This window comes from Pongo abelii, chromosome 11, assembly GCF_028885655.2.
Source record: "Pongo abelii isolate AG06213 chromosome 11, NHGRI_mPonAbe1-v2.0_pri, whole genome shotgun sequence".
Classification (NCBI taxonomy): Eukaryota; Metazoa; Chordata; class Mammalia; order Primates; family Hominidae; genus Pongo; species Pongo abelii.
The window spans coordinates 109902156-109927293 of record NC_071996.2 but is presented as its reverse complement, the minus strand read 5'-3'; the positions used below and the strand labels follow the sequence as shown (position 1 = coordinate 109927293).

General features: G+C 38.0%; 1 protein-coding gene across 8 annotated transcripts in view; it reads right to left on the bottom strand.

Annotated features, from left to right (window-relative positions):
* The window catches only part of ADAM23 (ADAM metallopeptidase domain 23), a 235470-nt gene that overhangs the window by 15503 nt on the left and 194829 nt on the right, over nt 1-25138 (bottom strand). For all 8 annotated transcript variants that reach the window (XR_008522965.1, XM_063713001.1, XM_054549690.2 and 5 more), the window contains 6 exons: nt 16683-16733; nt 15907-15970; nt 14546-14651; nt 11341-11460; nt 9179-9347; nt 7926-8037 (listed from right to left, as the gene is read on the bottom strand). Coding sequence is in view for 7 of the 8 variants with exons in the window: in XM_063713001.1 (XP_063569071.1) it covers nt 7926-8037; nt 9179-9347; nt 11341-11460; nt 14546-14651; nt 15907-15970; nt 16683-16733 (622 nt within the window). In the remaining variant the exon portion in view is untranslated. The remainder of the gene's footprint in view (nt 1-7925; nt 8038-9178; nt 9348-11340; nt 11461-14545; nt 14652-15906; nt 15971-16682; nt 16734-25138) is intronic.

Genomic DNA, 25138 nt, shown 5'->3' with positions numbered 1-25138 from the left:
CTCGTGGTCTGCCCGCCTTGGCCTCCCAAAGTGCTGGGATTACAGGCGTGAGGCCGCCGTGCCTGGCCACAGCTTTTTTTTTTTTTTTTTTGCTTAAGTTTCAGGCATTGGTTCTCAGAGCTGCAATACATGACAGTCCTATGACTTCTGCAATTTTTATATAAGCCACATATGCTAAATAATAGAAAAAAACCCTGTCCCATAAATTATGATACTAAATGAGTGTTAATTTTTTAGAAATTGTAAGAACTATATGAAAGATACATAAAGATAATTTAAAAAGACTTTTGTCTTTGCTATGGATGAAATTTCTCACTGCAGAAACAAGACAAAATCATGTAGGTTTTAGAAATACAACTGGAGGACAAGACATTTCTACAGAGGCTTCAAGTGGGTATTCAAGATGAACAGATATAGTCTGTAATCTCCAATGAGAAAGAATAATTATCTCTACATTATTAGCTGGTAAGTACTCTTAACGCTAAAGCAAGTTAAAGGTGGGAAAAAAAGCTTTTTCAAAAGCATCCCTACCCTCCCTGTTCTCTCTCCCTCCCATTACTTTGAGTGACACAGTATCCTGCAAATACATGTAAAGTGCCATTTGATTCTTTGTCATTGTACTGAACATGGTTGTCTCTTAAAGATATGAAGATTTTCTTTTTGTCGATCCTGCTTTGCCTTTGTTCTCTTCCTTTAGAGAGTGCTGAACTTTGTTTTGGCAAGTAGGAACTTGTGCATCACCTCGACATAAATTAACTGAGTAGCTCACAGGTGGGTGGATTTTTACAGGGGACATATTTGAAAATGAAGGTTGCAGCTGCTTTTCATAGCTACAAAGAATCTATCATCTCATTGAAAAAAATTCTACTTCTATACTAATTTATCTATTCTGTAATTTATTCATTAATTCATTCATTACCTACTAAATACCTTTTTTTTGTTGTTCAAGGAACTATGCTGGGCACACGATGATATATCTTATTTTCCTTCTCATCCTACCAAACCTGGAGATGGAACTCTTAAAACTCCTAGCTGACAACACAATCCTTGTATTAGGAACTTCACTTTGCTCCTTAACTCTTTGATACACTTATTTTTCAGTATAATGTGTTTGTGGAATCTGTTTATTACCTAGCAGAATGTTTTCACTTTTGTTTACTTGCTTATTTCCATTACTTGTTGGTTTATTATTATTTTCAGTCTTGGTCCCTGCTATCTAGGTTTACTTGTGCTAAAAGACAGAATTTTTGGTAAGTATAAAATATCAAAAACTATAAATTTTCTCCTTTTCTTAAGATTTTCTATTTTATATGTAGAATTCCTTTATAGACATGTCATACTTCAGACATTTTGAAAATGTGCTGTTTTGAAACTGAGTGGGTTTTTTTTCCTTATTTTTAGAGAGTTTCTCAAATAAGAAGGTGCATTATTTCCACCATGTGATTCCAAAGGGGGTTATAATCCTGTATCTTTTGATACTTCACAGGCAGGAGGCATCAAAGTCATCATTTGTATTCCATGGACCAAAGTGCTTTCTTCAGGGATTTATTATTCCACTACAATTCAAGACAAGAAAAGTAAATACTAAATAAACTCTTTATATACTAGTGTATAATATTGGTATGCAGCTCCATATTTCAATGCATTATACATACAATCAGATCTCCTTACTCTTTTCCATAAAAGAAAAAAACAAGTTCATTTTTAGATACATGGACAAATGTCTAAAAGGATGCAAAATAAATGATTTCATGTAAGAATATATTTCAGTTTATGCTGTCAATGAAAATAGAGTTTTTCTGAACTGAAACAAAATAAATTCGCAGTTATTAAAAAATTTTTAAACTTGATATATCCTTGGGTTATTGATAATGCCATTGTTATTTGAGAAAAATATCCAGGTAGCACATAATTATACATGAGCATAATCATATATGATAAGGACAACTTCTCATATCTAATCATCTAAACTATAAAATCAAAGATTTGTGCACTGACAAAGACAGTCACCAAAAGGATATGTCGCAAATGGTAAATGTAAACACTAAATACTCCTCAAGGTTAATACCTCAGAAAATAAGACTTCAAAACTATTGTTTTAAAAATACTAAATGCTAATAATATAATACCTTCATTTCTTATCTAATTCCATAAAAAGCACCATTGAAAAGTAATGGATCAGCTAATAAGCTTGATTACTACCTGGTTATTGCTTCACTTTCTACTTACTATTGTGCTATGAGAAATAGCAGAATAACTTAATATTCAGCTTTTTTTTTTTTTTTTTTCCGAGAAGGGTCTTACTCTCTTGCTCAGGCTGGAGTACAGTGGTGTGATCTTGGCTCACTGTAACCTCTGCCTCATGGGATTAGGTGATCCTCCCACTTCAGCCTCCCAAGTAGCTGGGACTACGGGCACATGCCACCACAACTGGCTAATTTTTTTATTTTTTTGTATAGACAGGGTTTTTCCATGTTGCTCAGGCTGGTCCGGAACTCCTGGGCTCAAGCAATTCACCCACCCCAGCTTCCTAAACTGTTGGGATCACAGGCGTGAGCCACTGTGCCTAGCCTCACTATTCGACTTCAAAACAGGAGTATGGAATAACAGAAAAAAGCATTTGGCTCAAGATAAGGTGATTATGTTATATTATTGGCTCTGCCACTCACTCTTTGTTAACCCTGAAAACTAACTTAGTTTCTTCATTTGTAAAACAAGGGGTCTAGACTGAATTCTTTCTAAGGTCCCTTTTATTTCTGATTTGATGAGTGTGGTTGTGATGAAAAGGCCTGACCAAAGCTTCCCAGGAATAATAGCTGCCCGTACATATCACTGAAAACATTAGCTATGTCCCAGTTTCTCTTCCTTCTTACGATGGTGATGTAAACTATCAAATGAGAAAAGTTCCACTGTATTTTATAGTAAGCACCTTGTGAATGTGTCTACATACAGACAATAATTGGGGTACTTGATGTGGGTCTCCCTGTAACAGGAGAGAATTCTAGGTCTTTTAAACAGAGTTAAAATACATTCTGTCCTTGTAGAACAAAGCAAAATAATTTTCTATAATGATTTCAGTGGAAACAAGTTGAGAGGACTAGGCTTAAAAAATACAAAAAATTAAAACTAAAATTAAGAAAGGGTTTTTGCATGTGAAATGAACAACAACGTAGAAAAAATAAATAAAGTAAGGTGACAGAAATCTTTTTAAAAAAATCCTTGCTCACATGGTTTGGCTTTGAGATCTTATTTCTTGTCTTTCAATAGTTTGGTTTGAGAAGTTGGTGTGAATAATCTAGCATGCCTTAAATTATGGGTCCATAGTGGACAACTGTAGCAAGTACAGGGTGACTACAGTGGCAATGTTTTCAGGTATGCTTTCAGTCCCCACACAGGAGAGGTTGAATTTCCTATTCTTCCAGGAACTTACAGTTAAAATAAAAATAATACCCAAAACACATCAGTTCATTTCTGACATTCTCAAATCAGTGAAGACGGAGTCATAGAATTTGCCTTCATTTTTACTAATTTGGTCTTGATCCAAAGGGCAGTTGGGTACAATTTATCTTTTATGCCCATGTTCATGACTTTTAAAAAGGCCATATTTTCATTATGTTTCTTGAATTTTTTTCTCTATATAATGGAAGCACATTGAAATTAAATAAAACTAAGTATTTTTAATACTCTTGCTGCACCTATACAGAAAACTTTCATCTATGGATATGATTGGCCACTGTGGGTGGTGCGCATTATAAATGGCAAGCATTTGGGGAGGGCCCAAACACTGTGCTCAATCAGGCAGGTGCCAACCAAACCAGCTGGATCATGAGAAAAAAGACACAACATGCAGTTTTTTGTTTTTGTTTTTTCCTGAGACAGTGTCTCACTCTGTCGCCCAGGTTGGAGTGCAGTGTCGCGATCTTGGCTCACTGCAAGCTCCGCCTCCCAGGTTCACGCCATTCTCCTGCCTCAGCCTCCCGAGTAGCTGGGACTACAGGCACCCGCCACCACGCCTGACTAATTTTTGGTATTTTTAGTAGAGACGAGGCTTCACTGTGTTAGCCAGGATGGTCTTGATCTCCTGACCTCATGATCCACCCGCCTTGGCCTCCCAAAGTGCTGGGATTACAGGCGTGAGCCACCACGCCCAGCCACAACATGCACTTTTTGAGAAAAATCTTAGTGTCTCACACACTGCTGAGCCTACAGTCAATAAAACACTGATTGTTTTAATAACTTGAGTCCATTACCTATTACTCTTTGGCAAGGCAACAAAACAAATGAATATGGATAAACTGAAAAGTGGCACTAGCATGCACCATCTCATTTCCTTTACATATTTCAAAAGAGAAGAGTGTAATATTTATGGAGTGTCTGTGTGCCAAGCATACGTTATCTTTTAAATAGTAGACAGTCAATAAATATTTGCTAACTGAATAAAAAGAAAAGCACATAATTTCTCACTTGGAATCTTCTTTTAACCTGACAATCAAAAACAAAACAATAAACTCTACAATAAAGTTTTAAAATTTTTTTGTTTCTGTTTTACCAGTATATTAATAGATTTTTTTAATAGAGGTTAAAAAGATATAGATAGCTATTACGGATAAAAGCTGTTATTTACTTGTACTAAAATTGCTTGATTTTTCTGGAAATGTAAATATTTATAAAAATAAGTAGGTCATTTATTTCATTTAATGACTTATTTTCAATTTAATCAAAATGATTAGAGATTCATAAGGTTTTTAATAATTTTAGAACCAATAGATACCTTTACAATGACTCCATTGTCTTCATTAAAAATGAAAAAAGAAAAATGCAACAGGAAAGAAGCATACCAGAATGCTTAACTCTCTTTTTTTTTTTTTTCTTAAGATGGAATCTCACTCTGTTACCCAGGCTGGAGTACAGTGGCACGATCTCGGCTTACTGCAACCTCCACCTCCTGGGTTCAAGCGATTCTCCTACCTCAGCCTCCCCAGTATCTGGGACTACAGGCATGCACCACCACGCCTGGCTAATTTTTGTATTTTTAGGAGAGATGGGGTTTCACCATGTTGGCCAGGCTGGTCTCAAACTCCTGACCCCAGGTGATCCGCCTCCCTGGGCCTCCCAAAGTGCTGGGATAACAGGTGTAAGCCACCGTGCCCAGCCTCTTTTTTGGGGGATGAGTAGGTGGCTCAGTGTCTCACTCTATCACCCAGGCTGGAGTACAGTGGCAAGATCTTGGCTCACTGCAACCTCTGTCTCCTGGGTTCAAGCAATTCTCGTGCCTCAGCCTCCCAAGTAGCTGGGATTACAGGCACGTGCCATCATGTCTGGCTAATTTTTGTATTTTTAGTAGAGATGGGGTTTCACCATGTTGGCCAGGCTGGTCTTGAACTCCTGACCTCAGGTGATCCACCTGCCCTTGGCCTCCCAAAGTCCTGGGATTACAGGCGCGAACCACTGCGCCAGGCCCAATAAGGCTTATCTTGAGCACCTCTGAGTTTTAATATTTTCTGTATTTTCAAATTTTTCTACAATAAGTATGTATTACTTGAAGGATCAAAAAAGTTATTTTTTTTAAAGATAGTGTGGGATACTACCACATTAAACGGAGACAGCAAAGCAAAACAAAACAAAAGGCAGCTGTGAGTACTCTTTCTCTAGAATGTGACTTTCTTTACTTAATGCCTCCAAAGATTTTTAGGCATGGGTGGGTGAAGGAACAAGGAATAGATATTATAGAACCAGACAATTAATAATCCCCTACTCTACTTAATGAAAAAAGGTAGAGTCTAAGTAAATTTAGCTCTGCTCATCCGTTGAGGCATCTTTATACATCACTTGAGGAAACAGCATCTAGATCTTAAAAAAAAAAAATCACAGACACACTGTGGAGAGAAAATTTGGAAAGAATGAACCTTGGCTTCTCTTGTTAGAGCTTAAATCTTCTCTAAATCTAACTTCAGAAGGTGGATCCAAGAATTTTTTGTTCTAGTTTTAAAGTAACAAAAGACTAAGTGTAAAAGTGGAATACGTTCCCTTTTAGAAATAGAAGAAGAAGAACAGAAATAGACTGTGAGGGTGTGATTATGATTCTTACAGAATTTTAATATCATGGGCATATTAAGCAAATGCATAAAATGTGTTTTAACACACCCACTATTACTGAACAATTCACACGCGCCTGAATCAGCCTAAATCTCTTCAGGAATTGAGGACTACAGAGCTTCATCTGCATCTGAAATCATCTTTTCCCATATAAACTATACTGAAGTTCAGAGAGTTTCAATAAACTTTCATCCAAAACTAAGCTGATCAAAACGGTACTAATCCTATATGCATTTTCCTACCTGTCAGAGAAAAGCATGGCAGTTACTTACAAAAAAAACTGTTAGCAGCACCATGATAAAGAAGCTGATGTACAACATCATCCCTGTATATAAAAACTGGTTCTAGTATTTCCTTGGTTTCTCAGGTACAATGTAACAGATGCTGTAGTAAGCCTGTTTGTGACTGATGGGTTTTCTAGATCTTTGAAAATTGTATGAGGGGTTGAGAATCGGGAGAATAATGAAAAAGGATTACCATACTCCTGATAACACAGACTACATTATAAGATGATGTAAGAGGCTGGGCGCGGTAGCTCACACCTGTAATCCCAGCCAAGGTGGGTGGATTACAAGGTCATGAGTTCAAGACCAGCCTGGCCAAGATGGTGAAACCCCATCTCCACTAAAAATACAAAAATTAGCCAGGCACAGTGGCAGGTGCCTATAATCCCAGCTACTCAGGAGGCTGAGGCAGGAGAATCTCTTGAACCCAGGCAGCAGAGGTTATGATAAGCCAAGATCACACCGCTGCACTCCAGCCTGGGTGACAGAGTCAGACTCTGTCTCAAAAAAAAAAAAAAAAAAAGATGATGTAAGAGGGGTGGGCACAGTGGTTCACACCTATAATCCCAGAACTTTGAGAGGCCAAGGCGGGAGGATCACTTGAGGCCAGGAGTACAAGACCAGCCTGGGCAACATAGTAACACCTTGTCTCTACAAAAAATAAAAAATTAGCTGGGCATGGTGGCAAGATTCTTGGGCCTTGGAGTTTGAGGCTACAGTGAGCCATGATTGTGCCACTATACTCTTACCTGGGTGACAGAGCAAGATCTTGTCTCAAAACAAAAAAAAAAAACAAAAAAAAAAACAAGATGATATAATGAATGGGAAGAGAACAAGAGTCTGAGATCAGGCACTTGGGACTTAGGTCCTGATCCTGGCCTTGCCTCTCACTACCTGGGTGACTACAGTAAGTTACCTGACCTCAGGGTCTGGGCCTTCTCATCTGCGAAAATAGAGAGTGGTCCTAGGTGGCCCCTGAGTCTCTTTCTAATCCCAAAATTCTAATTTCTCTCCTCTTAATGACTGATTAAAACAAAAGTCCAGATCTCTCACATTTTCTTTGAAGAATGAAAGTTCTGTGAAGAATTCCAACTCCTTCCTAGTCAAAAGAATGTTCAAAAAGAGCTTGTAAGGTGACAACTTCCTTCTGAAGAGATTCCAACATTGAAAAGTAACCAGAGCCTCATGTCAGCCAAAAAGATTTGATCTATTAGAAAAATGGCATAGCTTAGACGAACTGCAAAATAATTTGTGACTATGGAAAGAGAATAAGGTTTAAAGAGAAAAAGAATACTGTATTTAAAAAAATGTGTAAATTTACTTCTTCCCAATCTCAGTTCTAGACTAAGAAGTAATTCAAACACATTTTAAAAATATGATATACCAGAATCCTTAATTTGGCAGTAACATAAATTATATACTTTAAAGGCAAAAAGAGATATTCTTATGTGTCTCCTCTTAAGTCAATTAGAATGTTATATTGGTGCATTGGAACAGTGTCAATGAATTCAGTATTCCATGAATTGAAACCAAAATCACACAAACCCTTGGGTCCTTCATCCTTGGGAGGGTGAAGGTTCCTAACTGGATCCCGGATACTGCAATCTGTCCCTGCCCAGGTGAAATCACAAATGCAGGTGGCTTCATTACTACACACCTGTGAAGAAAAAGGAACAGATATGGCATTTTCACTGTATTTTGTAGAATAATGGTGATAAATGAAAAGAGACATGGGGGCAAGGAGGAAGCTTTAAAAGCTACTTGAAATTTCTTTTTAAAGTTTCCCATGGTTTTGATCACTAGACATGTAATAATGCATAGATCAAATTGTGTAACATTTTTTCCCATTAATTAAAGAAAAAGAGTAAAAGGAAGAAATTCTTCAATTATTTATCTTATTATTTATTATTATTCTTAAATTAAATTGAATTATTCATGTTATTCTTAAATTAAATTGAATCATGATATTACTTAAGTATACAAATGTCCGATAAGATACTTTTTTCTACTTTGTTCAGAAGTAGCTGTTTCTAGGAACACACTTTAAAAACATATACACTTAATTCAATAAATTAATAGACAGTGGGCTCAAAAGCACTGCTGGAGATAAAAGGCCAGGAGACATAAATCACCAATGCCTTGTATGACCTCACCGTTACCATGTCCAACACCAAACCCACTTGGTGGCACTTTGCCTACCCAACAAGCATTCCCCCCACACCACTAGTCCCTGGTAACCCTCTTTTCTCAGTCAGCCAAGCTGAGGACCCCAGAGTGATCTCTGTCTCCTCCCTGTTTCTCTGGGGACCCACCGGCATGCTGGAATGGAACTGTAATCTAGAGGAAATAAATAACAATCGGCCAACTAGAGACAGGAGTGTTTAAACCCTTATCTCCCTGAGAAATACATTCAGAGATGATAAAATCAAACAAGGAAGCTTTTTAATCTGAAATATTCTAATACCATGATTGTGATTAACAAGGCTGAATTTGGCCTTTTTTTGTTGTTGTTGTTGTTGTTGTTGAGATGCAGTCTCACTCTGTCGCCAGGCTGGAGTGCAGTGGCTCGATCTCGGCTCACTGCAACCTCCGCCTCCTGGGTTCAAGTGATTCTTCTGCCAAAGCCTCCTGAGTAGCTGGGACTACAGGTGCCCACCACCATGCCCAGCTATTTTTTGCATTTTTAGTAGAGATGGTGTTTCACCATGTTGGCTAAGAGAATGGCTGAAATGAAAGTCCAGCCACTGTGACCATGCCAGACCATGAAGGTTCCAGCTGTCACATTGATACCTACTTACCCCATGGCCCGAACAGACTTTACCCTTGGAATCGAGTGGACAGCTGCTCATATTTAGGGCTTGAATTTGTAGGCACTTCCGATCTAAACACATCATAGACGGGCCACATGGTGTTCCATCTTCTACATAGCCCACATCCGTATCATCATCTAAAACTACATGAGCACCACTAAAACAAGAAAGATATCCATATAACTATTCGCACCACACTTAGAACATCAACATGAATGAGGCTTGCTCTTCACGAAACTGAAGAGGCTGTCAGTGGATGTGGATTTCTCCTAGCATTTTCTTACTCCTCTTCTTCTTCTCCTTTCCCTACCTTTCCTTAATAAAAGAGCATGTAAAAGAAACTCTCTTTCATTATCATTATTACAATACACATCAACAAGAAAAATGTCATTTGCACAAAGTATATTCTAAATCTTCACTTGTTTTCAAGACCCAACATTAAGACTAAAGGAGAAGTATCTGTATGAGAACAAAAGAAGCAAATATATCATTAGCTCTCCAAGGCTTTCGGATGTAGCATGGTAGAAAAAAGCAGATGATGAACAAAAACAGCAAATAAAAAATATTTTGAAAAGTATTATTCTTACTTCAGAAGATCTGATTATCCATAATTGAAAAAAAATAAACACATCAGTTATTTTCTATTGATATTTACAGACACGCCTAGCTTAATGATGGGGATAACATTCTAAGAAATGTGTCATTAGTCAATTTTGTCTTTGTGCAAATGTCACAGAATGAGCTTACACAAACTTGGATGGTATAGCCTACTATACAGCTACACTGCTAGATGGTCTAGTCTATTGCTCCTGGGCTACACTTCTGTATAGCATGTTACTGTACTGCATACTGTGGGCAATTATAACACAATGGTAAGTACTTGCCTATCTAAACGTATCTAAACACAGAAAAGGGGCAGTATGACTTTTCTATGTTTAGATACGTTTAGATAGGCAAGTACTTACCATTGTGTAAACAATTTCAGTCAACGACAGACCACATATATGACAGTGGTTTCATAAGATTATTTCATGTGTTTTAGTGCCTACTTCTAAAATTTCAAAGTTAGGAATAATTTGAATTTGAATGATAATGCTATAGTCACTAATAGAATATCTTGCTGAATATTTAACAAATATGCTAGTTTAGTATATACAACAATATAATTTAACAAGGCTATTTTATCTAAAGGCATGAAAACACACATTCAAATAAAGCTTGTATACATCAAAGTAACTAGCTTTAGAGACTACAAATTTATTCCAGGAGGGATCTTACTAAGACCCTGTTAGAATTGTCTTCAGAGCCATTTAAAAGCCAGAAAAAAAAAGTAACCATTTGACCAAGACAGCATTAGCCAATTTAGTACACAATGAACTTACTAAAATTACTTTTGGATAATCCCAAATCTTATATTACCTCACTTAAGGTGAAGATATGGTACTCTAAGGATACTAAAAGTAAAAGTTTGCAGACGCTGAAGGCAATTCTGCAGGGAGAAGGCCAAAAGTGTTTTGAGCAACAACAATACCATTAAGTAAGAGAATAGTATTTTCGAATTATGACTACTTTGAAGGGAACAATACCTATTTGGAATATAATGTGACTCCCTGGCTAAACAAAAACAAGCCTCATATCTACATACCTTGTACTCACAGACAACTGGATATCAAATGTTTGCTTATAGGTATACATACTATTTTAATAAATATTTTCTATATGTGATTAGGTATTTGTTAAGCCATCTTCCAAACCAGACATATACTTCATAAACTATACCTTAAATTCTTTTTCTTTTCAGTCACAAAATAAATACACACACACTGTTCAAATAGTGGCATACTCTGATGCTTAAAACTTTAATAATGGGTTAGAATGAACACCATAATTCTACTCTTAAAATTATGATGACAAAGAAGGCCATATTACTACTAACTAGGATAATTTTGAGGAAATGTAAGCTGCAAGTCAATATACAACTTTGTTTTTTTTTAAATGACTGTCAATATGAAAGGTGATAATAAAATCTAAATTAACTTTCCTCTTGTAAAAGCTAGAAAAATCTCTGATTTCTGATTTTTTTGAAATTTCATTTTGTGAAATTTGTAATTCTCATGGCTTATTAGGTCTTCCAACATTTAATATTTTACCTGCAGTCAATCACCCGGCCTTGATGGTAGAAGGAAGTTGGAATGATCTCACCCTGAAGTTGACCAATACGTGGAGCTCGAGTAAGATTGGTACAGAGTAAGAATCCACAGAACACATCACTGAACATGTGTAAAGAAAACAAAGAGACCAGACAGGAGGAATCAAGCTCAAAAAATCAAAACGATTCGGTCCACATTGATTCAAATTTTTAAAATATTATCTTTCTTTCTAAACAAAAACATTTGATCATATGTCATTGGCAGGTGATAACCCCCTCCTTCTTTGCTAAGACGATCACAGTTTTGTTTGGAACAGCAAAGTGCCCAGCCCTGAAAGGTGGATCATGACTGGTACTCCCATTCTCGACGCCCACTTTCCTATCCATTCCCCCTTCTCGTCTTCCTAGAGTTAAAAGTGGCCCCTGGGCTGTGAAGACGTGAGGAAAAGCTGGCTAGGGAGTGGCTGGGAGGATTTTGTTTTCTGGATAAAAGGTTAGAGACTCACAGGGAGAAGACCTTTTGCTCCTATCCCTACTTCCTACCTTTGAATGTGTAGCTTTTGTATCCAATTTACAATCATGAGTTCACAAAGCATAAGGACAAAAAGTCAACATGCTAAGGGTTACAGGATGGAGGGGCAGAAATTATCTGGGTCTTTGGTGACCTTGTTAAATTCATGCACCATGAGGACCTCTACCTCCAGTCTATCTGTTAAGTAAACAATGACTCCTAAAAAATGGGCAAAGAATTGAAGTGGCACATCACAAAAAAAGGAAATCCATGTCCAACAAATGTACAAAAATGTGCTAAATTCCACTTGTAACCTGGGGAAATGCAAATTAAAACCATGCTAATATAGCAGGTCACACCCACCAGAACAGATAAAAGCAAAAAGTCTGATAATACCAAGTGTTGGTGAAATATGGTACAACAAAATTCTTATATACATAATACTGATGGTAGAATTTACTAGTTCAGTCATTTCAGAAAACAGTCTGACATTATTTGGTAACAATGATAAGATCCCCTACGACTTAGCAAATTTTCTACTTATGTACAGGCCTTACAGAAAGAGGTACAAATGTGCACTAGGTTACTATACAAGAATATTCATAGCAGCATGGTTCCTAACAGCCAAAAAATGAAAACAATCTAAATGTTCATCAACACAGAATGGAGAACTAAAGTATAGTATATTCATTCATTTGTGCATTTATAAAAGTGAAACAAATAAATAATAAAAATGAACAACAGACAGCTATACACACCACAGAAAACTCTTAAAATGCTGGACTTGAGAAGCAAAATACAAAATAACACATGAAGCATTAGGGATGAAAACTTAGGCAGTAAAACTCTAAAGAAAAGCAAGAAAGTGACTGCCACAAAAGTCAGGATGAAGGTATCTGCACTATTTCTGGGATGCTGCAATGTTTTATTTCTTGACCCATGTAGGAGTGACAATGGAGTTCACTTCATAATTATTTGGTAAAATGTATATTTATTTGTTATTTATTTTCATGTTTATACATTTCACAATTTAAAAAAAAAATAGAGATGAGGTCTCACTATGTTGTCCAGACGGGTCTTGAACTCCTGGACTCAAGCGATCCACTCGCCTCAGCCTCCCTAAGTGCTGGGATTACAGGCATGAGCCATCGTGTCTGGCCATATATTTCATGATTTTTTCAAGTTTCAAACACATTAATTTCCCTTAACTTATTGGGGATTGGATATTCTATTACCAGATACTCAAAAGCTATATTTTACAATAATCTAATCCAATGCCTCTCAAACTTTTTGAGGTCATGAGACAGAGAGATAATCAGATTCTCTAGGACATGGAGTGAATGAATAAAGCTAATTAAATTCAAGATGTCCAATCCCATGGATTTTGACTACTTTAGGCTCCCCTTGCTCCTATCCCCTGACACCTCAAGGACTGAGGATCAACACCTTGCAACATCTGTGCTTCACTCATGAGACATCAGATAAGAAGCTCTGTTCTCTATTATTTTGGTTTAATTTTTTAAAAATTATAGTCAAAGATTTGTTGCCTACTATGGCCTCATCCATCATCAAAGACTAAATGGAATTGCAAAGTTTTGTAAAATATAGCAGAGATCATTAACTGAGAATAAAGCTTCCCTTAAATTCTTGCTCTGCTTCAAAATTAGGAGAATTTTCATTGCTTTAGAAGGAAAAGGAAAGAGGTTTGGGCTATTACTTAATGATTCCATTGTTCCACAGTAATTCAATTAACCTTAATAACCTAATTAATGAGAATTCTAACTTTCCTCAACTAATCAAATAAATATCAAGCTGATGTGGTGGCTCACGCCCGTAATCCCAGCACTTTGAGAGGCTGAGGAGGGCGGATCACTTGAGGCCAGGAGTTCGAGACCAGCCTGGCCAACATGGTGAAACCCTCTCTCTACTAAAAATACAAAAAGTAGCTGGGCGTGGTGGCAGATGCCTGTAATCCCAGCTACTTAGGAGGCTGAGGCACGAGAATCATTTGAACCCAGGAGGTGGAGGTCGCAGTGAGCCGAGATCATGCCACTGTACTCCAGCCTGGGTGATAGAGCGAGACCCAGTCTCGAAACAAAAAAAGAAAGGAAGAAAGGAATATCAATGTGCTCTGAAAGCATCTCATTTCCTGAGTAAAGATGCCTTTAATATGTACTAACTAGATGCTTTTTGGAAGGGAAAAAAAATCTCTGGTGTAGATATTAGATATCTGATTAAATCAAATGTTACTACACTTGTGAAATGATAAAAAATACAGTAAGATTTCACTTTGGTTGCAAAAATATATACGGTCTATATAGTTTGCATTTAAACTACATGTATACTACTACATTCATAGGCCATATAGTCTAGTAAAAGTAGAAAATTAAAAGCTAGTATTAATTTGCAATGCTCTGGCAAAGTATCTCGTCAGAACAAAAATGAAGTAAAATGTGGCACCTGAGAAATTTTCTGAATTTTGCGGAAATGGCATGAATCTGTAGCATAGTAACAGTTTAATCTATAGCCATTTGCCTCTAGATATAATAATATCTATTAAAAATAAATACTTTAAATTTTGCAATGGTGAACACTTAGAAAAAAAAATCATTAGCATTTATTTTGTGCTCATTTTGCACTTGTATAAGAAGGGCTTCCAAGTCCAGTGATTATGCCCTTAGAGCTGACCACTCACTGTTTGCTGCACTGAATCCACCGGTCTCCATCCTTCCCGCAGTTTCCCTTCTCAGTGCCTTCTGTATTCAGCTTTTCATAGCAGAACTTGTCAGACCCTGCAGCCTCTTTTGGAGATAGGCAAGAGAAGAAAATTAATTTTCATTTTCTTTGTTATCCATAACCAGTAGTGTGCCAATAAGTGTTTAACACCCGATTCTCCAGAACAAGGAAAAAGAACATCCTGATTTGTACCATTTCCAAGTTTCCATGGTATAAATTCTCCATGGCTGATTTCACACTCAATGTGATGTCCATGGGCTTGCAAAATTCCCAAAAATTTAACAATTGGCTCTTGCAAGCTAATACAAAAAAGCTCCAAAACAACACTGTTTTTAGCCTGAGAAACAAATTTCTTTCCAATCCTTGTTGGTGAGTTTGAGGATGGAAGGTGTGAATGATTATCAGCAGGAATTGGTGAAGTGACTGACACACAGGAAACTAACATTCTTAATCTTGTTTTATATCAATATTAGGAGATAATTATAAAGTCGTAGCCTATTGAGATTTTATGTTGGCACCTGAGTTTTGATAGTTAAACCTTTCAAAATACAAATATGTCTATTATCTTTTCTCTGTCAAAACTAAAGCACTAAATGTAAATCAGTCAAATAAATGATATTTGCCAAACTCTAAAATCACTCATGCCAGAGCCCTGTTCTCATTCTGTGTGCTTTCTTTTCCTTTGGGGTGAACCCAGCCTTGGCTAGAAAGGCAGACTCATTTCTCATTCTTCCCCCCGTCTGGCCCTCATGAACTGCTATTATTGGAGAGGCACTGTAAATGTCAGGAAGAGGATATGCACATGAACTTTTACGGAATGTACTAAGAATCACAGCCATGTACCTGTCTGCATCTCAGGAAGTACATGCATCTCTTCACTTTGAAGTAAGACAGTAAATGATAAAATTTTAAAAATAAGTCTGGTATTTTCCTGGGGTAAAAACCAGAAAGCTAAGTTGTGTGTGTGTTAATGGAAAAAAAGGGGGTCAAATGTTAAAACCAAGGTACAAAATAAATCACACAAGTGGCTGGATAATCACACTGTACTCAACCCAATCTTTGCAAATGAATGCAACACCCCTTCTCTGAGAGCCACAGCCACTAAATGGCACTGCTCAGTTCTGACAAGTACCCAACTTAAGCAGTTGTTTTCTATAGTTTTTGTGACTAAGATTCACAGTTCTCTTTATTCTTATCCTTTCTAGATTTTTTTTAAAACATCACTCCAAGCTGTGCATCTCTTTCAGCAAGACTGGCAGAGAAGAACACTATTAAGAGAAAATGGTATGTGTAACTGCCAAGCAAGGAGATGCGACCTACTTGTTCCCCAGATGTACTGACACTGGTTGTCTCTGGTCTTGCACTCGCCATTGTAGCAGCGGCCCTGGGGACAGGAGCACACATGTGAGGCACACAGAGTCAATTTGTCTTTCCCAATGTTTTTACTACAATGTCTCCTTCTGGTTCACTTGGATAAAGTTTTTTCATTTCATACCCTAATATTTTTATAGTGACCAATAAGAATCACAAACATCTCAAGAATAACAGTTAAAAATTTAAAACTCTAAACAGAACTCACTGCACAGCTCTCTAAATGTAAACTAAACATCTACAAATTGAAATTTTACAGCAAACAAAAATTGGTACATTTCTGTGAGAGACACCAAAATGATTTTTAGCTTCTTTTGTGTATGGATGGTCAGAAGACATCAAATCTGCATTTGACATCATGATACTCACCTGTAGGTTATAATATGGCTTCAGGGAAAAAAAAACTCATGACAGATTGTCATATTTTCTTTCTCACACCAGGCAGGCTGAAATTACTGAAAGATGGTCACAACTCAATAAATGAGACTCCCAGTTCTTCAGCCATTACATTCTTTTTTTTTCTCTTAATCTGGACAATTTGTCACCAGAGGTAAATATATTTAATATTTGGCATAACATGAAGCAACTCTAAATTAGAATCCCACTATAATAATTTACTTGAGTAAAATTCCCTTCAAAGTTATATTAATATTTATCAAAAAAGGAAAAAAAACTTTCCAATGAATCCTTTTTAAATTACACTTAAAATTTATAGCCCAGCATACCTGATTTTGATTGCATGCATATCCGTCTTGCTTATGAAGATTTGGTGGGCACTGCAAAATATTATCTTTTTAGTTAATATTCAGCATGCTAGGTACCTTCAGATAATGTACATACTATATATAATGCAAGCATGGTGGATATATATAACTAGAAACATTGAGAAAAACACATGCAACTCCTTAAATAGGTTATTAATTCAAATTATTTATCCTATTATTGGTAAAATGAGTAAGTAAGGGCCACATAGTGCATGCATTTTATATGTTTCCTCTGTTTATGGTGAGATGGACCAGAATAACAAGTCACATTCACTTGCCTACAGAGTTAAAAGTAGAAGAGATTAAAATGGACAATGAAGGAAATGAATCAGCTTGGTACATAGGAAGGGACACATTCAAGAAACTAATTTACAAGAACTTGCTCAGCTCTCTGAAAATGTCAAATCTGCATTTGACATCATGACATTTTACCTATAGGCTACTTTAGTGAAACAGAAGAAATACTGTGCCTTTCAACGCAAAGTAAGTGCTATATCTCCATTATATTAATAGTTCTGACCTCTTCAAACTGCAGACATGTTACTAGAACAGTCTGTGATGTGATGGTTATTTCTTTTTATAGGTCTATTTATCAAATCATTTTTTAAAGAAATACTTCATTTCCCCCCAAAGTTACTCTCTGTACATTTTATTGACTACATTTAAGAGAATGTAAAAAGGTCAAGTCAAAGGCTCTGCTACAGTGTTTAAAACAAATACAAAAAGAAAAAAATATGCAGGCATGGCAAATAAATAAGAAACAGCAGTGTGCACTGAGGTCCTCCCTCAGTCTTCACCTTCTCAGTAAATGATGTTCCATCCTTCCAACTGTTCAAGCCAAAGGCCATAGTCATCTTCTATTCCCCTCCTCTCTCACTCTTCCTCCATCTAGTCTGTCCATAAATCCTGCTAGTTCTATCTTCAAAATATAATTCCAATCTGACCCCTTTTCTCCACCTCCACCGCTCACACCCTGTCCAAGCCACCACCACCTCTCACCCGGATTACTGTAATAGCCTCCCACCTGAGTCCCTTGCTTCTATCCTAATCACCTTAGAGTTTACATTGCTATCAGAGTAATCTCTTTAAAAAGGTAAATACCAAATCACATCGATCTTCTGTTTCCCAGCTTACTCAATGACCTTCCAAGCTCAACATGATCTGCTCCTATACTCTCTCATCCCGTCATCTCTGTGACATCATTTTCTGTTCACCCATGGCTGATGTGACATGCCAGTCATGCTGCCACCCACAGCCTTTGCCTTTGCTTTCCCGTTGTCGCTCCAGATTTCTGCATGGCTCATTCCCTCACCTTTGTTAGAGTTTTGCTCAAATATCATCACCCCAAAGAGGCCTTTATAGAACCTATGCTCTTCAAAGCTGCAGCCCCTCCAATGCTGGCACTCTCTGGGGCTGTGCCAATTTAGGATAAGGGCTTTAAGGGCTTTTTATTTATTTATTTATTTTTAGAGAAGTCTACAAGTTTTTTTTTTTTCTTCTCCAAAGCACTTATCACCAACTGACAATTCATAAGTTTTACTTACTTGTTTGTTCATTGTTGCCCCATCATAATGTGAGCTCCATGCAAGCAAGATTTTATGTTTTGTTCCTTACTGACGCCCTAGTACCTACAACAACACCAGGCATGTGGCAGGTGTGCAAGTACTGTGAGCTGACAGAGAAAATAAATGAATGACTCAATAACCAGATACGACTATGTTATTCTATGCTGCACATATTGAGCCATTTACCAAGTTCACCACAGAAAGATAACAGAACTAATTTAGCATTCCTAAGAAGCAGTAATTTCCCAACAAACATTCCAAGGCAAATGCTTTGGTTCTATACCTTTCTAAAGAATAACTGACTCTCATACAAGTTTCATTTGCCACAGCTTTTCAATCTGGTGAGTATTCAAAGGATCAGCACTAAAAAGCAGAAATACACAACTACACAAAAGCAGAAATCCCTGTGGTTTCTTTAATCCATCCAGAGCCACTCAAAATGCAATCATTTTCTCATTAATCAACTATCATTAATTATTCACTCACTCTAAAACTAATGCAACCAGTGATGGGGATCATGGCGGACAGGAGGCAGGACTAGATTGCAGCTCTGGACAGAGCAGCATGCGGAGGCCTGCACTGTGAATTTTAGCTCCAGATGGACTGCAAGAACAAACCAGCAATCCCAAGAGGACCTACAGACCCTCTGAAGGAAGCAGACTGCTCCTGCAGGACCCAGGAGACACCCAAATACTGTGAGTGCCCCAACTGTGGAAGTGGGAACGCACACCCCCGCTGGAGAAGCTGAAGGTCCGTTTGCAGGAAAAATTTCCGACTTTATCTGGAACTGAGTCAAGCTAGAGAGCCGAGCAAAATACAGGGGTAGAGGAAGCAGTAGAAAGGCCCTGAGAGTTCACTGGGTCCCCGAGCAGCCCACTCCTGCCTAGCACCATAGAGATCCATTGGGAGGGTGGCCAGAGGAGCAGGAGGTAAAACTCCACAGGGAGAAGGAATTCTCTAGCTGAAATTTGTAACAATTTGAACTGGGCAAGAAGCTTCCTGGTCATAACTTGGGGGAGGGCACCAATCGGGCGTGCAGACTTCACAGGCCAGGGAAGAACTAAAGCCCTTTTTTCTTGAAGCTGGGACCATCGGGTGGGGACAGGACTATGCATGTCTGAGCTCAGACTCTCCTTGGGCGGGTCTTGCTGTGGTTGCTGTGGGGGATGGGGGTGAGACTCCCAGGTCTCTACCTAGGAGGATTATGGCTGCCTCTGCTGAGTCATGCAGGTTGTCAGGAAAGTGGGGGAAAGCCAGGAGTCACAGGCCTCACCCAGCTCCCACACAAACTGAAGAGCTGATTATAGTGGAAGACAAAGGGGATATAATCTTGGGAGTTCTAGGGCCCTGCCCACTGCCGGTCCCTCTCCACACTACTACAGCTGATGCTTTCTGGAAAGCACGACCTTGTGGCAGGAGGCCAACCAGCACAAAAATAGATCATTACACCACCAAAGCTAAGGATTCTCATGGAGTCCATTACACCCTCTGCCACCTCCATCAGAACAGGCACTGGTATCCACAGCTGAGAGACTCGCAGACGGTTCACATCATAGAACTCTGTGCAGACAACCCCCAGTACCAGCCTGGAGCCGGGTAGACTCACTGGATGGCTAGACACAGAAGGGAGACAACAATCACTGTGGTTCAGCTCACAGAAAGCCATACCCATAGGAAAAGGGGGAGAGTACTATGTCAAGGGAACACCCGTGGGACAAAAGAATCTGAACAACAGCCTTCACCCCTAGACCTTCCCTCTGACAGAGCCTACCCAAATGAGAAGGAACCAAAAAAACCAACTCTGGTAATATGACAAAACAAGGCTCTTCAACACCCCCCAAAAATCACACTAGTTTACCAGCAAGGGATCCAAACCAAGAAGAAATCCCTGATTTACCTGAAAAAGAATTTCAGGAGGTTAGTTATTAAGCTAATCAGGGAGAGACCAGAGAAAGGCAAAGCCCAAAGCAAGGAAATCCAAAAAATGATTGAAGTGAAGGGAGAAATATTCATGGAAATAGTAGCTTAAAGAAAAAACAATCAAAAATTCAGGAAACTTTGGACACATTTTTAGAAATGTGAAATGCTCTGGAAAGTCTCAGCAATAAAAATGAACAAGTAGAAGAAAGAAATTAAGAGTTCGAAGACAAAGTCTTCAAATTAACCCCATCCAACAAAGAAAAAGAAAAAAGAATAAGAAAATATGAACAAAGCCTCCAAGAAGTCTGGGATTATGTTAAACAATCAAACCAAAGAATAATTGGTGTACCTGAGGAAGAGAATTCTTTTTTTTTTTTCTTTTTTTTTGAGACGGAGTCTCGCTCTTTCGCCCAGACGAGAGTGCAGTGGCGCTATCTCGGCTCATTGCAACCTCCGCCTCCCAGGTTCATGCCATTCTCCTGCCTCAGCCTCCCAAGTAGCTGGGACTACAGGCGCCCGTCACTACACCCGGCTAATTTGTTGTATTTTTAGTAGAGATGGGGTTTCACCGTGTTAGCCAGGATGGTGTCTATCTCTTGACCTCGTGATCTGCACGCCTCGGCCTCCCAAAGTGCTGGGATTACAGGCATGAGCCACCATGCCCGGCTGGAAGAAGAGAATTCTAAAAGCTTAGAAAACATATTCGAGGGAATAATTGAGGCAAACTTCCTTGGCCTTGTGAGAGACCTAGACATGCAAACACAAGAAACACAAAGAACACCTGAGAAACTCATCACAAAAAGATCACCTAGGCACACTGTCATCAGGTTATCCAGAGTTAAGACAAAGGAAAGAATCTTAAGAGCTGTGAGACAGAAGAACTAGGTAAACTATAAAGGAAAACCTATCATATTAACAGCAGATTTCTCAGCAGAAACTCTATAAGCTAAAAGAGATTGGGGACCTATCTTCAGCCTCCTCAAACAAAACAGTTATCAGCCAAGAATTTTGTATTCAGCAAAACTAAGCATCATATATGAAAGAAAGATACAATCGTTTTCAGACAAACAAATGCTGAGAGAATTTTCCACTACCAAACCACCACTACAAGAACTGCTAAAAGGAGCTCTAAATCTTGAAACAAATCCTGGAAACACATCAAAATAGAACCTCTTTAAAGAATAAATCACACAGGATCTATAAAACAAAAATACAAGTTAGAAAGCAAAAACAAAAAAACAAAACCAAAGCACACAGGCAACAAAGAGCATGATGAAAGCAATGGTACCTCACATTTCAACACTAACATTGAATGAAATGGCCTAAATGTTCCACTTAAAAGATACAGAAGCACAGAATGGATAAGAACTCACCAACCATCTGCTGCCTCCAGGAGACTCACCTGACACATAAACACTCACATAAACTTAAAGTAAAGGGGTGGAAAAGGCATTCCAAGCAAATGGACACCAAAAGCAAGCAGGAGTAGCTATTCTTATATCAGACAAAACAAACTTTAAAGCAACGGTGGTTAAAAGAGACAAAGAGGGACAGTATATAATGGTAAAAGGCCTTGTCCAACAGGAAAATATCACAATCCTAAACATATATGCACCTAACACTGGAGCTCCCACATTTATCAAACAATTACTAATAGACCTAAGAAATGTTGGCTGGGCATGGTGGCTCACGCCTGTAATCCCAGCACTTTGGAAGGCCAAGGCGGGCGGGTCACCTGAGGTCAGGAGTTCGAGACCAGCCTGACCAACATAGTGAAACTCTGTCTCTACTAAAAATACAAAAATTAGCCGGGCATGGTGGCACCTGCCTGTAATCCCAGCTACTTGGGAGGCTGAGGCAGGAGAATCACTTGAACCTGGGAGGCGGAAGTTGCAGTGAGCTGAGATCGCACCATTGCACTCCAGCCTGGGCAACAAGAGCGAAACTCCGTCTCAAAAAGAAAGGAAGAAAGGAAGGAAGGAAGGAAGGAAAAGAAAGGACATAGACAGCAACACAATAATAGTGGGGGACTTCAATACTCCACTGACAGCACTAGACAGGTCATGAAGACAGAAAGTCAACAAAGAAACAATAGATTTACACTAAACCTTGGAACAAATGGACTTAACAGATATATACAGAACATTTCATCCAACAACTGCAGAATACACATTCTATTCAACAGTGCATGGAACTTTCTCCAAGATAGACCATATGATAGGCCATAAAACAAGCCTCAATAAATTTAAGAAAACTGAAATTACATCAAGCACTCTCTCAGATCACAGTGGAATAAAACTGGAAATCGACTCCAAAAGGAACCTTCAAAACCATGCAAATACATGGAAATTAAATAACCTGCTGAATGAGCATTGGGTCAAAAACAAAACCAAGATGGAAATTAAAACATTCTTTGAACTGAATGACAATGATGCCACAACCTATCAAAACCTCTGGGATATAGCAAAGGCGGTGCTAACAGGAAAGTTCATAGCCCTAAATACCTACATCAAAAGGTCTGAAAGAGCACAGACAGCCAATCTAAGGTCATACCTCAAGGAACTAGACAAACAAGAACAAACCAAACCTAAACCCAGCAGAAGAAAGACAACAGCCAAGATCAGTGCAGAACTAAATGAAATTGAAACAACAACAACAACAACAACAAAATACATAAGACAAATGAAACAAAAAGCTGGTTCTTTGAAAAGATAAATAAAATTGATAGACCACTAGCAAGATTAACCAAGAAAAGAAGAGAGAAAATCCAAAAAAACCTCACTAAGAAATGAAACAGGAGATATTACAACTGACACCACTGAAATACAAAAGATCATTCGAGCTACTATGAACACCTTTACACATATACACTAGAAAACCTAGAAGGGATGGATAAATTCCTGGAAAAATAAAACCCTCCTAGCTTAAATCAGGAAGAACTGGATACCCTGAACAGACCAATAACAAGTAGTGAGATTGAAATGATAATTTAAAAATTACCAGCCAAAAAAGGTCTAGGACCAGACGGATTTACAGCAGAATTCTACCAGACATTCAAAGAAGAATTGGTACCAATCCTTTTGACACTATTCCACAAGATAGAGAAAGAAGGAATCCTCCCTAATTCATTCTATGAAGCCAGTATCAACCTAATACCAAAACCAGGAAAGGACATTACCAAAAAAGAAAACCACACACCGATATCCTTGATGAACACAGATGCTAAAATCCTTAGCAAAATGCTAGCTAACTGAATCCAACAACATATGAAAAAGATAATCCACCATGATCAAGTGGGTTTCATACCAGGGATGCAGGAATGGTTTAACATATGCAAGTCAATAAATGCAATACACCACATAAACAGAATTAAAAACAAAAATCACATGATCATCTCAATAGGTGCAGAAAAAGCATTTGACAAAATCCAGCATCCCTTTATGATTAAAACTCGCAGCAAAATCGGCATACAAGGGACATACCTCAATGTAATAAAAGCCATCTATGACAAACCCACAGCCAGCATAATACTGAATGGGGAAAAGTTGAAAGCATTCCCTCTGAGAACTGGAACAAGACAAGGATGCCCACTCTCACCACTCCTCTTCAACATAGTACTGAAAGTCCTAGTCAGAGCAATCAGACAAGAGAAAGAAAGAAAGGGCATCCAAGTCGGTAAAGAGGAAGTCAGACTGTCACTGTTTGCTGATGATATGATTGTTTACCTTGAAAACCCTAAGGACTCCTCTAGAAAGCTCCAAGAACTGAAAAAAGAATTCAGCAAAGTTTCCAGATACAAGATTAATGTAAACAAATCAGTAGCTCTTCTATACACCAACAGCAATCAAGCAGAGAATCAAATCAAGAACTCAACCCCTTTTACAATAGCTGCAAAAAAAAAAAAATACTTAGGAATATACCTAACAAAGGGTCAAAAAACCTCTATACTAAAACACTGCTGAAAGAAATCATGGATGACACAAACAAATGGAAACACATCCCATGCTCACAGATGGGTAGAATCAATATTTGAAGATGAGCATACTGCCAAAAGCAATCTACAAATTCAACACAATCCCCATCAGAATACCACCATCATTCTTCACAGAATTAGAAAAAACAATTCTAAAATTAATATGGAACCAAGAAAGAGCCCACATAGCCAAAGCAAGACTAAACAAAAAGAACAAATCTGGAGGCATTGCATTACCTGATTTCAAACTATACTGTAAGGCCATAGTCACCAAAACAGCGTAGCACTGGTATAAAAATAGGCATATAGACCAATGGCATCTAGAACCCAGAAATAAACCCAAATACTTACAGCCAACTGATCTTTGACAAAGAAAACAAAACATAAAGTGGGGAAAAGGACACTCTTTTCAATAAATGGTGCTGGGATAAATGGCTAGCCACATGTAGGAGAATGAAACTGGATCCTCATGTCTCACCTTATAGAAAAATCAACTCAAGATGGATTAAGGACTTAAACCTAAGACCTGAAACTATAAAAATTCTAGAAGAAAACACTGCAAAACCCTTCTACACATTGGCTTATAGGCAAGGATTTCATGACCAAGAACCCAAAAGGAAATGCAATAAAAACAAAGATAAATAGTTGGGACCTAATTAAACTAAAGAACTTTGCCATGGCAAAAGGAAAAGTCAGCAGAGTAAACAGACAACCCAAAGAATGGGAGAAAATCTTCACAATCTATGCATCTAACAAAGAAATAATATCCAGAATCTACAATGAACTCAAACAAATCAGTAAGAAAAAAAACAATCCCATCAAAAAGTGGGCTAAGGATAGACAATCCTCTAAAGAAGATATACAAATGGCCAACAAACATATGAAAAGATGCTCAACATCACTAATGATCAGGGAAATGCAAATCAAAACCACAATGCAATACCACCTTACTCCTGCAA